This window comes from Lissotriton helveticus, chromosome 8, assembly GCF_964261635.1.
Source record: "Lissotriton helveticus chromosome 8, aLisHel1.1, whole genome shotgun sequence".
Classification (NCBI taxonomy): Eukaryota; Metazoa; Chordata; class Amphibia; order Caudata; family Salamandridae; genus Lissotriton; species Lissotriton helveticus.
The window spans coordinates 1466697914-1466714299 of NC_136069.1; the positions used below are offsets into that span (position 1 = coordinate 1466697914).

Here is a 16386-nt window from a genome sequence, read left to right on the forward strand (position 1 = left end):
AAAAAACTGCGTGGAACAGTATTCTCAGTGCAAAAAGCTGCCATCCTAGAAATCTAGTGCAAAGTATCCCCTATGGCGAGCTGTTGCGTGCCAAGAGGAACTGTAGCACTTTGGCAGCCTATAAAGAGGAAGAGAAATTGATGCAGGAAAGATTCTTAGAAAGAGGGTACAGCAGAAATATTTTAACTAATGCTGCTGCAAGAGTAGAATTGAAATCCAGGGACGAATTACTACACCCCAATAAAGATCAGGAGGATCTCAATAATATGAGATTTATCACTAAATTTTCGGGACAGGCCAACGAGATACGCAGAATTTTTCAGAAACATTGGCATGTATTATTGACTGACGACCACCTAAAGAGAGAATTGAGTGACAACCCACAAATTACCTTCAAGAAAAGCAGATCCTTACGGGATGAATTGAGTCACAATTATGTGACTAGTATCGACTCTGATGTGAATACCAAATCCCAGGGTTTTAGAGGCTGTCGTAAATGTAAGGCATGTAAAAACAGTAAGGGTGTTAAGACATTACTAGTTCCCAATACATCTAGGGAATTTGTCATCAGAAAAAAACTGTCATGTAACACCCCAAACAGTGTATATGTGTTAATTTGTCCGTGCGACAAGTGGTATGTTGGAAGCACCAAACATGAGGCTAAAAAACGGGTGCTTGAACACCTACGTGCCATAAGGGGTTGTAACAAACAATATCCCATTGCTCGCCATTTTCGAGAATTGCATATGCAAGATGAAAATCTAGTACAGATGGTTGTAATTGACTGTGTGAATTTGGGTGTGCGAGGTGGTAACAGAGAACTGTCACTTCGCAAACTAGAGTCTCGTTACATCATAGACTTTGATTGTCTTACACCGAAAGGCCTGAATGTAAGTGAGGAGCTATCAATTCATCTGTATGAATAATTGTATTTTGACTGCTAACTATTTTTTGTACTGTATCATCCTGCTTGCTTTTAAAATATGTTGTTTTTAACTCTTTAGGATATGGGCACTTGTGCTGATTGTTGACGGACTAATTAGTATGACGCCGGGTTATATTGGATGGAAATGCATTAATTGCCCACTAGGGCAGGGACTCAATGTTATATGGAGTATCGAATTACCAACTACGTTCATTCTGCTTGAAAAGCCCACTTGGGCGTGGAAATAATGGAAACCCTTGTGTTTACTTGATACTATGGTTACGGAAGTAATTCTGGAGACAAATGAACTGCCACGATACTACAATACCATGACAACAACCAATGACATTACCGCTTACTCGTGTGTAGTATCACGTGGCATGGGTTTCATTGAAGTCCTGGTTTTGGCATTTTAACCATGAATTTATATTATTCCATGTCCGTTTTATTACCCGGTTTAATTGGAACTTTGTTGGCATTTTTATGATGTAAATTTCATGAATTATGAAAGACAATGTGTGACTTATATCTTTTGCCACCATTCAATTTTATTATTGAACAATACCAGTGTTCATAATAGAATGCGTAACGATCTGGCATAATAATGTATTATAATATGCATATGCGAGTATTTACAATTGCCAACACTCCATGTCAAAATGTCCGCCATTGTTTTCACATTGCACTTTGGTGTTTTTACGTGATCATGTATTTAAAGATGGCGTCTAGATTAACTTGGTGAGCGTGAATAAGCCGTAATGGCGAAACGCGTTGTTTTTCTACTTGCCTAATAAACCTCACTTGCAAGTTAACCTGGGTGTCCGAGTATCATCCTTATCAGGAGGAGTGTTGGAGCGAATATATGTATATATATGTATATATATATATATACTTGATATATTCCCCAAAAATGTAAAGCACCAAGTATTATATTAGTTCTAATCTACCACACTTATTAATATAGATGTGTATATCTGTAAGATGTGGTGTATATATTTTAATCATATTTATTCTAAGCCGTAAGCAGTGCTTGTTGCTATAGACATCCATACGCAACAAGATGTTGAAGCAGAAGAGGAGAAACAGTTGGAGAGCCTGGTGAACCCACGCCTAGCACAATTCCTGCGCCACAAGATTCCAGCACATGGCCAAAGCATGTCAGAAGACAAGTCACGTTACTTTTCTGCAGAATCACTTTGACTCCAACAGGCACAGACTCTTTTGAGTGCAGCTCAATGGAGAGTCAGATTAATAAGTAAATGTTGTATTGCAGCAAGGCAACTACCCACTACTGATCCTGAAAGAGTAGGGGCTGTTGCTCATACATCCAATTCAGGGTGATAGAAACATATTCATGGGTTGTACTCAGCCAGCAGTCAGACATTACATGGGATAAGTAGGGGATTTTGTGGGATTGGCAATGAAATTAAGGAAGGCTACCAGGCAGTGTGAGAGTCAATTAAAGAGGGCCTCAGTAGTTTCTCAAGAAACATTTCGGACTTAACTCACTGAAGCTGTTACGTCACTGTGTACTGCGCTAAAGGAGGAAAGCAGCAGCCAATGGCATAGACAGATGTCTTTAGCAGGTCAGTGAACCAACTGACCACACCTGCTACTCTGGTTACCAGACGCATTGTAAGCTTCCAGATGGAGATGGGACATTTTAGTGGTGACGTGTCCAGGCGGTTAGTACATGTTCCATATGCATTGAGCAAGTTGTTGCTGAGGGAAGCGGGGAGAATTCTAATCTGAGTAGTGTTCCTGTATAAACAGTAATGACGGGTACAACCACTACTGAGAGGGAGGAGGAGACATCAAAGTAAATACTGTTGTTTGTTATGAAAATAGTAGAATTTTGAAAATGTTATTTGAGTGTATTCTGGTTTGTTTTCGTTACTGAGTACATGCCAGGACTGGTATTCGTTTCCTTTATTCAAATGTGCACCTGTGAATAAGCAGGATTCTTTCTGATAAAGATAAATATTTTCATACGATTTTATGTTATTGTGCATTACAGAATGACCTGTTAGGTAGTTATTTGTGATTCCTGTATGGCACGCCCTTCATGCTGAAGCCCTGACTGCATCCTGATCTGGGTTTGGAGGGGTTACCTAGGTTGAAACTCTTCATCATCCAAGTTGTCAGCCACAGGCACATAAGGAGAGGCCTGTTTTGTTGCTGTGGTGTGTAACATTGCTCTGCATGCAGTCATTTTACGTGAGGTCCTTGGAGTATCCTAAAGTGCACTGTTACTTTTGTGTCGACATGTGATACTTCCTTTGGGAAGGCCAATTGTTTGCTCTGTAACCGAGGGCATTTGGGTGCACTGTTATATTTTCTTTCACTCTGACTGCATGCATAAGGTATGGTGTAGTTATCCGGGGACGGTGAGCCTAGGCTCTGGTATCTGTAACGAAAAATGTATACACTTATTGTTTTGAAATGTGCTGTATATCATGTTTTAAAGAAATATATGTAACGTCTGATTTACCTAGCTGGCAACCATCACTAAGTTCCCTGGCTAGGCTGGTTTGCAGGTTACCCAGAGCATTCGCCAGTGGTTAGATTTCTTGTAAACATTCCTCCCATCCCCTTTTGTCTATTTGATGTACTATCCTAAGTGGCAAGGGTATGCCCAGACATGTATTGCATGCTCACAGTGCCCCTGGAACCAAGCTACACCTGACTGCCAAGCCCAAATCAGAGTGAAACCGGTCTGGGTGGCTTGTGTTTCGGTCCAGAGAAGACCTGGCCTGGCAGATCAGGCTGGACTGTTCCAACTGGAGCAGTGTCCAGACTGATTTGCATATGACTATGTCCAAGCTGGTGGCCTGGTGGGCAAAAGAACAGTGGGCTTGGAATGTTAACCCAAGTGATTGCCAGTGGTTAGACTGCAATCATTCCTCCGATTACCTTTTATGTGTTGGATAACTACTCAAGCAAGGTTTTGTTAGCATTGGACTTAAAATATGTATGTAGTGCCTGTCTTCTATGTGTCTGTTCTTAGCAATGGATCAAGCCCTTGTATGAATTCAAGTAGAATCTGATTGATAAGATCAGATGTATTTTACAAAAAGTGCCTTCCTCACAGATCCTCTCTCTTCTTCCATCGCCTCTGCTGTGCCACGGCACAAATCCTCAATATACTCCCCAGTGCATACAGACGCCATGTTGAAAAATCTGGGTACCCTTTAAAACCATACGCCTGGTTAACACCTTGATTCGACTCGATAGTAATTTTGAAGCATAAAATTTAGTTTTTGCAACTTCATAAATTGTCAATATTTAGTTAATCTTATTTGTGGTACTTTATTTGATAATCACAAATAGGAAATGTTTTAGCAGTCGCAAACTAATCGTAGAATGTTTGTTACCCGGGCCTGTGGGCTATTGATGTTGGGTTTTATTACAAGGACAGCTTTACAGTTATTTGTGCACTTTAGAAATGCCTTTAAAAAAATCCCATCTCATGCCACTATGGTAAAAAAGGCCTCCACCACTTTGTCCAGAGCCAACTGAGTAGCTTAGATATGTTGTGAAATGTAATATCACAGATCGCTCCTTTCAAACAGCAGAGCTAGCTGGAACATACTTGCTTTAAACAAAAGTGGTGAGAAGGCTGACTTCTAACGCGCCCCATATGCCGTGTCATTGACCGAAATAATCCTGGTTTTATTTGTTGGGATCTTTTTGTGTCAAAAAATATAAAAATCAGGGTTATAAAGGATCTCAAAGTGGTTCACTTTTGTCAGTATTATTACTTTTCTTTATATTAGAACCACCTCAAAGTATTTTGAATGTTTCTAATATTTTGTTTATTGGCCATTCCATGCGACAGACGTCTGTTGAAAATTACAGAAAATTTTAATGCACCTTCATAAGTATTAATACTTGCCATTCATTTTCGTAGGATCTACAGCTGACTTTCAACCAATTGCACTACAGAGGGAGTCTCTCCAACTTGCCTTGGAACCTAAACGTGCTCCACCTCCACGCCCAGGTGCTCCACCAGCTCGATCAGCCCCGCCACAAAGACCTCCACCTCCATCAGGTACAATAAGCATGGAAATGGGTGTTTGATAATATTACATTTTGTTATTCCTGTTAAGTTACTGTAAGGGAGATTTCTAATATGTAAGAAGGCAAGCTAACAGAGTATCTGTATGCTACTGCAACATAATTATGGGAAAGCATAGGTTAGGCTCTTCTATACACTAATGTATTTTTCTCCTGTACGGTTATGTAACTTAATACTCTCGGAAATCTGTACGTTGGGAGTAGGAGATTCACACTCCAATGAAGAGGGAATGACTGGATAAGGCTGCATTTTGGAGAAGAAGAGGGCTCATAGCATTTTCTAACCTTATTTCCAATTTCCCATACTGTCCTACAAAGACTTCAAGCCTTCTTAATATTCCTTCGTGATTTTGAAAATGTACAGAATAATTATATATTTTTTCAGCCTGGTGTCTTCTGCAATGTTTGTTTTTGGTATAGAACAGTTCTGACATTTTTTGTGCCTTTTGTTCTGGCTTCTTCAACCTCCAAGACGTCAAAATAAATGTTGGAACTATATTAGGGCATTCCTACTGCATTTGGTAAACGGTAACTTTTTCACACATTTCCAAATAAATGTTTCTGAATTCCCTTGTTCACTCATGGACCAAAAACATCATGGATTTGGATGCAGTGTGTGCCAATTGTACTCAATATCTTACACAATCTACAGGCTTGGATCTCGTTTCCTTTCCCTTCCCTAATCTTTCTCAAAAATCTTTAAGTGACTTTTTTACTTGAAAGTGACGGTTTCGTCAGTGTCCTAGGGCAAAAGCATGTTGAATAGTTACAAGTGCTGAACATGGTCCTAGAGCAATTGTGACACTTTATTAAAACAAATTAAAGCTTTGAGTGATGATTGTCAATTAAGCTTGTTGTATCTTGACTCGTCTGTGGTGGCCTTGTCAATTATTTAGATATTGTAGATCATTAAAAACTATTCCATAAATCCAGACTTCCTGCCCGAAGCTTGGTCCATGCTCCTTCCAGAGGGCAAAGCCAGGTACATCAGAGAATCGAAATATTTGTCCAGTCAAGAACAATTTGAGTTAGCAGTGTTGCTATGTCATTAGTCATTAGTATTAGAATCTTTCAAAGATGCTTCCCTAAGAGGCAAAAGACGTTATTCAGATGAGTTGTTAGTGAGTGCTAGGTAATCCCCTGATCAGGCTCAGATATTCATCAATATAGTCATCTCACCTGATGAAACAGTAGAAAGGCAGGCATATTTTGCAAACAGGATGGCTCAGTGAGTTACGCTCTCAGTGATGACACCTTCTGCAGCCTGCAGGTTACAATTTGAAATGCTGCATGGCCAGATTGTGTTCTATCGAAGTTCCCTAGTAATATTTCCTAGGGATGGAATGAATTTAGCCGGTAACTTAACTAGGCAAGACACTTGCATAAGACCATGATCTTCATTGTGTCTGACAGGGCATGTGGCTGCTCACTCAAATGAACCAAAGTTGCAAGTTTGGTTAGCAGGAGATTAAGATGCATAAGGCCCCATTGCAAGTTTAGAAGTGAAGGGGACCAGAGTTTCAAGTGGCAGAATTACTGATTGCGGATGGAAATTCCTCTCCCGCATAGTCTATTTTCAAGTTAAACTGGCCAGAATTGGGAATAACTGTGCTGCCCCGGTTAGATGGGGGCAAATTCTGCATCATTATCCTGATAATGGGCTGTTTAACACTCCACTTACCACCTTCTATCAGCCGGTGGCCAATGAGAGCAGGAGGCGTGAAAGTCTGAAAGCCAGGTGTCGGGTAGAACCCAGAAGGCTACCCAGTTTTCGTGGACGGTGGGGTGCATTTAGTCTGTGGCAAAGAGCATCATTCACATTGACGGCAAGATTGCTCTGCATTGTGGTCCCAGTAACAGCACGTGTGTGGGGAAACATGTTTGATCACCACATTACAGCTCAAGAAGGAGCTTTTCTGTAGGGGGGTCCTTTAGTCTAATTTGTGATATACACACATATAGCCTCGGAGGGGCCACGGGGAATGACCGCTTTGTTGCAGCCCACTGACATAAATACAAACACTCGACACCCCAGGATAGAGCATGAAGACTTTGTACAGCCTTGAAAAAACTCAAGCTAAATAAAAGGGCAAAACACGTTAGCTGTTCATACCATTAAACATTGAAACAAATTAAGAAAACTGTTAATTGAGCAAGAATTTATAAACAATAAAATCTAGCATTGCACAATAGCATTAACATGCATTTGTTCCCCAAATCCTGAAACACCTTACAATTAATCGCTATATTATTGATGCCAACTACAGGGATTCTGGTCCGCAACCTATTGATATATAAATACATGAATGTTTGGGTTAAGAGTCACCCAATTGACCCTAATAGCACCGCCCGAAACTCAAATAAACTCAGAAGAAAAACGAATTAGAATCTAGTTGTATGTCTCCACTTTAGAAATTCTTAATTTAGATCTCACTCTGGAAGTTTTATTTATAGCAGAGCAAAGGTTTTCTGCAGATTGTTCAAGGGAAGACCGGACCAAGTATATTTTCTTTAACTAAACTGCAATTGTTTAGAGGAATGAATACCAAGTGGAATTACAACATGGCATGAATTTATCTAAATAGGCTCTTTTTGACCCTATAGTTTTTGTATCCATGGGAAACAGCAGGAACATAACATCCTTAATTGCTCACTTCCCACAGTTGGGAAGGTTTGCTATACATTGTTTTTCTTAAAGGCCATGACCCACTCAAGATGAATCTTTCCTTCCTCTGCAAATAAATATTGCAGCTAAGGCCTTGACATAGGTCTGAAGCAACAGATATGTCTTCTTCAGCTATTGAGGTTTTTCTACTCACGAGTTACTTAATTTCAAGAACCATATTATCATGCTTGAGATGCGCAGGGAACTATTTCAAACGCGTGTCTCCAAATTAATTACGAGTCTATCTGCGGGCGATTAGCAGGTATCAACCTGTAACCCTGCACATACTTTGCCCATACACTAAGATTGACTTTGGTGCTCACACAAAGGATGCTTAGAGCAGATTTCTAGTGTAGAATGTGTCAGTTCATTTGCCTGTGGTCTCAAATCAAAATCTCTAGAGTCTGTAATGAACTTCTTTCAAAATATAGCTGTAAAGAAATGAATTGTAAGACCATTCATTGCCATGACCATGTCTGCCATTCAAGGTATGTGTGGTATCTGGTTCTCCTCCTTTGGTCTAGTGCTGCTGACATTATGGAATGTAGACACTGGAATCTTGCCATCTCAACAAGGGGTTTAGAATGTATTGGGATGAAATACTGACAGTTTATTCAGGGCGCTGCTGGGCTGTGGGTGGGATCTTCTCCACAGAATAAACTACAACCTGCATCTCCATCTATCTTGAGTACTGCTTTGTTTCTTGTCGCGTTTACTACAGTATGGCAGATCCAGGCAGGAATCGAAGAAAATGGTCACTCCCTGGGAAAAAAAACTGTTTCTAAACTAGTAGGAAAATAAAATCCAGAATGTCTATGGCATTATGCAATGCCGAGAATGCATTTTCACTGAAAATTGTCCTGCTCTGTCAGTGGGAACACTTTAAACAAAAAAGCCCCATCAGAGCACGCTGATGTCCTGATACAGATGGGCCCCCTGTCCTGGTTGTTGCTCTGCACCCTAGCGGTTTAATAGCGCTCTTGCCAGGCTGTGAATTAGCCTCTGTACCTTTATCATTTCATGTCCTAGCGTTAAACATACCTGTCAGAACTCTGTGGCTACATAATTCACATGTTGGTTTTTCTTCTACTGATGGTGGAATCCACAGAATCTCTAGTACTGCCAGACAACTGCCTCTAGTACATGAAATATTACCGAGTTCAGTCAGTCTTTAGAGATAACTTTAAAACCTGCATAATCTGCAGGAAGGAATGAGTTTCTATTAGAATTGTGTGGTTACCAAGACAGGGGTAACTTTAGAGCCTGCTGTATTTGCCAAAGAATATTCTATTACAAAATTCCATATTATATAATTAATCTTCCCGGACTCACAAAAAAGTAGATATAAAGTAACCTTGCTTTGCATTAGTAGATACAGGTATTTTAAACTCTCCAAAAGAGGTCTTTTGAAAAGTAGTCTATAAATATTACTCGAATTTTGACCTCATAGCTGCCAGTAACACTTTTTATAAACAATTTTGTTAAAGTGGTTTGTTGTGCTCTAGCTATTTGTGCACCTGGTTTTGGGACTGTGTAAATGAACATTTGGGCTCCATGAATGACTCTTGAAAACTGTATTCATGTGAGATTTGTATAGCACAGTAAAGGGGGACTTGAAATATATCCTAATCCTCTCCCCCAACCTGAAATATAACTAAGGGCCTGATTTAGATTTCTGCGGTCGGGTTACTCCGTCACAACAGTGACGGATATCCCATCCGTTGATATTTAAATCCCTTGTATCCTAAGGAATTTAGATTTCGGCTGAGGGGATATCCGTCACCATTGTGACGGAGTAACCTGTCCGTCGAGATCTAAATCAGGCCCCAAGTCTTTAACCAGCATGCGGCCTTGAACCATTGCCTTTATACTTTGGTGTTCGTGTTGCAGGTGTATACGGTAGAATTTACTAATGACCTCTGACTTCAGACTGCAATATTGTGCCTATCGGGCCCCTATAATGTCGGCTTTAGCTGGTGTTCGTCAGCATGCTCCCATCCTGTCTTTAGACCTGGACTGTGTGGGGCAAGTGACTGAGACTGCCTTTTAAGGAAATAGGAGGGAGGGCCTGAGGAGTACAACAGGATGGCTTGTTGCTGGTGTTGTGGTTGGTTTCTTGGGTGTGTGCCTCCTCTCCAACACCTCACAGATGTAAAAGAATATCTCATTGACAACAAGAGAATGAAGTCTTCTTTTTGATAGCAATTCCCGTTCGATTACTTGAAACTGAACAGTTTGATGGATCGGATAACTTACCACGTATTTCAGATGTCGGTCACTTTGTGTATTACAGAAATACAATTCTTAGTCTTTGTAGCTGTCCGATCTACTTTACTTTTTATTCTTGTTGCTGACTGTCCCATTATACTTTCATCTCCTCTGCATCCTTTATTTGTGTGAAAAAGGGGCTAGAAGTCCAGCTGCAGCTAGGAAAGAAACCGAAGGTAAAAATTTATGTTTTCAGATTTGTGCATGAATAGTGCATGATCCCGCCATGAGATTGATGAGTAGTGCATGATCTTGTTTAGCGATTATAGAACAATCTTGATAGTATGTTTTCCTCTTTGTCCTAAGGTCTCCACATGTCTTGTTTTAAAATGCAGCATATGCACCTGGTGTCCAGGAATTCACTCTCATGTGAGAAATTGGACACTGTTTTCCAGTTTTGCACATTTACACGACTGCCACTTTATTTTCCTATTGGTTTTGAGAGGCACTAGTGAGCTGATAGTGTCCAGGAAAATCAAATCCAATCTCTCTGAAATTGATAAGTGACGTACTCCAGTTATCTGTTTGCTTACCAGCTATGAGCTAAAGTTAATATGTTGTATCCTTCCAGCCTGGCACTCCTACCTTTGTCCAGCTGGCTTCTATTACTAGCTATATTGAGGAGGAACAAGGAAAGTCAGTTTCTTTTTTCCATTATTTGCAAGTAAACATCAGTGTTTTCAGGATGCTAAATGTTTAAGCACTGTCAAAAAAAGAAAGGAGTACAGTCGCACACACACATTCTTTAAATTATCTTAGTGGAGATAGTTTGGCTTTAAAGGAGAGTACACAGTGGCTGCATAACGGAGGAAATTGTCACAACTTGGTTGATATACTATCTGACATATATGATAATTGTAAATGCATAAAACTTAGCTAGGATTGTGATAATGATGAACGGAGTTGGCTAAAATGCTAATGGCATGCAATAGTAAATGAAGTTTAAAAACACTTAGTGGGTATATTGCTGATTAATAAAGTGCACGCTTTCATTGTGTCTTGAATTGTCTATTGGTAACTTGCATGTGCATTTCAATAGAAGAGTACCATTTGTTCAAGTAAGAGGAGAATAGTGAAAATGGAAGTTGGTGCATTTTTCTTAGAAATAACTGCACATGTAGGGAATACCTGTTCTACAACAACTTTAAGACATTTCTTCCCACAAATTGTGTCTGTCCAGGAAACAAAGTGTGTGAAATATAGCAGACACGGCTACTGTGGGATAGATGTATGGATGGAGATAGATATGCATGGCCACTTGGATTACAGAGTGGTGCTGTGAAAAAACAAATTTTTTTTGCAGTGTCTTCCCACTTCTTGCCCTCATTCTGACTACTAGATGCTGGTTTTCTGACTATGGTCGTGCCTGGGCCTCTGCTTACCAGACCCAGGGCCTGTGTTCTGTGTGAAAGGTACATGGTAATTGGGTATAATTACAATTAGTACTGACAACCTACCTGTAAGTCCCTACTATATGCTAGGGCATGTCGGTTTAGAGGCCCGGTAGATTTAATGCACTTAAGTGTGCACTACTGTGTTGCCTGCCGTCACTTTAAAAGACAGCCCAGATTTGCAGGCTACTTTTAAAATAAAACATAGTCGTAAATCGAATGGGGACTTAAAGGTACTTCCAAAGTCTTAAACTAACTTATTTGTACATCTAAGTGACCACCAAGGTCTACCCAAGGGTAGGGTACTATGTTAAAATAATCAGGGACATTATAAAATATTTTTTTCAAGCCCTGGTGAGGGGAAATCTGGTAATTTTGTTTTTGCCCATTGTACTGCATTAGCTCCATAGGCTAACATGTGAAGGATTTATTAAACTTTTATAAAGTCCAACTGTTGACATGTAATATATGCAAGTCACCCCTACAGCAGGCCTTGTAGTCCTAGGGCAGGGTGCATCATATTACATGTGAGGGCATACCGAGGCCAGGGACTTCAAAACCCCTGCCACCTTTGATATGCGACCCAGGCTTCCCCCAGACCTGGGCAGATGCCACACCTTGCCCTGAGGCCCCTTTGGCTCCAGGACAGCCGGGATATCAGCTATGCTAGAGGGCGTGGTGCCCTACCAGGCCAGTCACACCCCTAAGGTGGGCTGCCTGATGTGCTCCATGAAAAAAAGGTTCCACCATTTAGATTTTGGTGGAAATAGGAATTTTGGGACAATTTAATGCCCGCTCCCCACAGGAAGTGGTCATATAGGGGGTGTAGTGACCCTAAGGATAGGTGGCTTATAAACTGCTACCCTTCCCTCCCTTTAATGCCCCTAAATTGAGTATTTAGGTGGCCCCCTAACACCAGGAACATAGATGTGTCTGAATGAAGAAAGAAGAGGACCAAGAAGAGTCAAAGAAATGAGAACTCTGGACTTCTAGTGAAGTTTGGCATCAAACCCTTCCTGCCTACCTTCTCCTGTCCCGTCAGTCGTGGGCTTCTGACTCGTCCTGCAGCTGTGCATCCTCAAAAAGCCATGAAGGGCCTCCAGCTCTTCACCAAGCTGTCAGCATCTCCCTTGATGTAGAGGAGCCACTTGCCTGCAGGCATCGACCTCAACGTCTGGTTTACCGTTCTGCTGGCCAACGGGTCCACTGACGCCACAGCTGCCCAGTAGGAGGTCACTGTGCTCCAAGAGGTCAGATCCGTCTCCCCACCAAGTGAGAAGTCTCCAGGACCAACCAGAGCCGCCCTGCACCAGTACCTGTGGTACCTGACCCTTTGCAGCAACAAAGCTTGTTTGAGTCCTATCAACGCTACAAAGACCGAGCAGCCGATAAGGGACATCAGCACCACAGATGCAGCACCAAGAGTGGCCCAGCTGTCCTGTCCCACTTTTCCGATCTGACCAAGAACCGTGAGTGGCTTTGACACACAGGCACCAGCCGACCAAAACCGTCTGCAAAATACCTGTTGTTCTAATTTGTTTACGAGTTTCTTCTTGAGTGTGTGTCTCATTTATTGACTCTGTGTGTTCAACAAATGCATTAACACTACCCTAAACTGCTCGCCCACAATACTACAAAAGAGATCATTTTGCATTATTCATTTAAACCCTTTAAGCCAATAAGGGCTGTCTGGACTTTCTACTTAGTATACCTCGGTTTGGTATACTACATAAAAAGCCAGTGTCTGCTGTATTTGCCATAAGAAGATTTCTATTAAACATTAAACAATTAATATTCTCAGAATAATAAAAAATAAAGTTAGTATGTATTGCATTAGTAGATTTGGTTATTTGAAACTCCTCATAAGAGGTCAATTGAAAGTAGTCTTGAAATATTACTAGAATTATGACCATGTGGAACATAGTTGCCAGTAATACTTTTTAAAAACAAATATAATAATTTGTTGCGCTCTAGATAAGTTTGAACCTGGTTTTGGGTAAGTGTATATGGATATTTGGTCTAAATTAATGAATCTTAAAAAGTGTAGAACTTAAAAGATATGTAATGTGAGATTTGTATGGCAGATTAAAGGGGAACTTTCATGATTATATATCCCAATCCTCACCCCAACCTGAAATATAACTGTCTTTAACCTGCACACTGCCTTGAACCATTGCCTTTTACACTTTGGTGTTCGTGTTGCAGGTGTATATGGTAGAATTTGCTAATGACCTCGGACTACAGCCTGCAGTATGGTGCCCATCGGCCCCATATAATGTCGGCTTTAGCGGGTGTTTGTCAGCATGCTCCCATCCTGCTTTTAGATCTGGACTGTGTGGGGCAAGTGACTGAGACTGCCTTTTAAGGATATAGAAGGGAAGACCGGAGGAGTACAACAGAATGGCTTTTTTGCCGGTGTTGTGGTTGGTTTCTTGGGTCTGTGTCTCCTCCCTAACACCTCAAAAATAAAAATACAAATCTCCTGGAGTAGATGAGAATGACGTCGTCTGTTCTCTTTTTTAAAGCAATTCCTGTTTAATTACTTGAAACTGGACAGTTCTGTTGGATGGTATAATTTAACACCGTATTTCAGATACCAGTTACTACATGTATAACAAATACAATTCTTAGTCTTTGTTGCTGTCCCATCTACTTTGCTTTTTATTCTTGTTGCTGACTGTCCTGTTATACTTTCATCTCTTCTGCATCCTTTATTTGTGTGAAAAAAGGGGCTAGAAGTCCAGCTGCAGCTAGGAAAGAAACCGAAGGTAAACATTTATGTTTTCAAATTTGTGCTTGAATAGTGCATGTTCTGGCTATGATATTGAGTAGTGCATGAGCCTGTTAAGAGATTGTAGAACAATTTCGATAGTTTGTCTTCCTCTTTGTTCTAATGTCTCCAAATGACTCCTTCTAATGTACAGCATATGCATTTGGCGTCTAGTAATTCCCTCTCAAGTGAGAAATTGGACACTGTTTTCCAGTTTTGCACAATGGTCTGGTTGACACACCTTTTGATATTTGCTTTTGAAAGGCACTAGTGAGCTGATAGTGTCCAACAAACCAAATCACATCTCTCAGAGATTGAAAAGTTAGGTACTTCAGTTATCTATGCTTGCTTACCAGCAACGAGTTAAAGCTAATATGTTGCTTGCTATACAGCCTTGTATCCATACTCCTCTCCTCCTAATTTCTATTTCTAACCAAATTCAGGAGGAATTGGGGTAGTCACTTCTTTTTTCCTCCTTATTTGCAAGTAAACATCTGAGTTTTAAGGTATGTAAAATGTGTAAGCACTGTTATCCATATACAGAAAATAATACAGTCGCACACAAATAATTCACCTTCATTTAGTGGATATATTGCTGATTGTCATATTGTACCTTTCCATTGCATCCTACTTTTTATCTATTGGTAACTTACATGTACATTTGAAAGAAAGAGTACTTTTTATTAAAATAAAAGGAGAAAACTTAAAACGGAAGTTGGTGCATTTTTCCCAAAAAATAACTGCACGTGTAATTAATGCCCGATATAGGTAACAAACCTTAAGCGATTCCAAACAAGATATTGCGTCTATCCAGACAAAGCTCAGTTTCATCATTGCATCTGGTCCTTTGTCAAGCAATAGTCCATAATTACCTTGGTCTTTGGCTAGGAGTGCGAAAGTGTTGATTCTTAGCTTTGTTTTGCCATGGCAAAATACCATTATTCTGATAGAGACTACTAGCTGCAGATTCCTTACTTTAGAATATTTCCCAGGCATCAGCCTGGATCCTGTATCTTTTGGTGAGCAGAACCCCTGTGCGCCGGTGGGTGGCACAGTTTGGCTCCCCGAGGCGTCGTCCGTATCATCTGCGCCAGAAGTGACGCGCGCAGTTCCTATATAGGCGCCACCCCAGAGCACTGACCTCAGTTCTTTACTTTCCATGCCAGTCAGTGCAGGTCCAGAGAGAGCTAGTCTCCAGTAACATTTTGATTGACCAGTTTTCTACCTTTTAATGGGGAATGTTTGAGACTTTCTTTCCTGGTATGCAGGATGTCCAGCAGAAAGGCAGGTTTTAAACCAAGCAGTCCCTGTCGCAAGCAGATGCCGGTGTTGGACCCTTACTTGGTTTGTCACTGGTGTTTTGAGTGAGATCACAACACCAAGACATGTGAGGATTGCTACGCCAGGCATCCCAAAGTGCTGAGGGAGCAATCCCTGAGGTTCCACGGTACCGGACATCAAACGTCTCCGTGACACTCCAGATCTCGGTTGTGCGGAAGATCCTGAGACCATTCACAAAGTCATGCCCGGCGATCGCTGTCCCATTCCAAGTAATCGGGCAAGTCCCACAAAAAGAGGCCGTTGTCATAAAGGTCTTCGACTTTGCTGCACGAGTCTTCGGGTGAGTTGCGGGGCCATCAGCACTCGAGACCTCCTCTGTGGTGGAGCCTGGGTTGTGTAAGTACCGCCTGAATTCTCAGGAGTCGGAGTGACCCTTGCCCAACTTAAAGAGTTCTACAAGGCCGTGCACCTCATCTTTGGGTGACCCCGCCCCTCTATAGCGCCCATGGGTCCGGGAGGGGCCCTTACTAGTCTTCCACCAACAAGTTTGCCCTCTGCGCCAGTCTTGCCATTTGAATCGATGGATGGCTATGGAGCAGCGCTGGTCGAGAGACCTCTACCTTCCCCAGCATGAGCTCCACTGCTGAAGTTGCAGACTCCAGCATCATTCCCGACTCCAGTATGGACCGGGACTGGCATCATCCGACACCAGCTACAGTGCCGACTGGGGGCAGACTCCCTGTAATGAAGCCAGTGCCTTATTACGCTGTTTTGAGGATATGGTGGATGCCAGTGGACTGGACACATCCCCAGACATTGGTCTGGTCTCTCTCCCTACCATCGCAATGGAGGAGGATGCCTTATTTGCAATGGCGGGACAGAGGGTGGCTGAGGTCCTGGACCTAATACTGCCATCGATGGCAGTCCAGACTAACTTCTTAACAGAAGTGTTTCAGCCGGGAGTTGCCCCCATAGTATCATTACTCCCATTTAATGAAGCCCTTAGCAA

At 41.5% G+C, this 16386-nt stretch overlaps 1 protein-coding gene across 3 annotated transcripts in view; it reads left to right on the forward strand.

Annotated features, from left to right (window-relative positions):
* SYNJ1 (synaptojanin 1) overlaps window positions 1-16386 on the forward strand; it is a 706257-nt gene that overhangs the window by 631216 nt on the left and 58655 nt on the right. For 2 of the 3 annotated variants that reach the window (XM_078658402.1, XM_078658403.1), the window contains 3 exons: window positions 4836-4976; window positions 10073-10111; window positions 14056-14094. In XM_078658402.1, coding sequence (XP_078514528.1) covers window positions 4836-4976; window positions 10073-10111; window positions 14056-14094 — 219 coding nt within the window. The remainder of the gene's footprint in view (window positions 1-4835; window positions 4977-10072; window positions 10112-14055; window positions 14095-16386) is intronic. The other variant, XM_078658404.1, reaches the window with a different exon arrangement.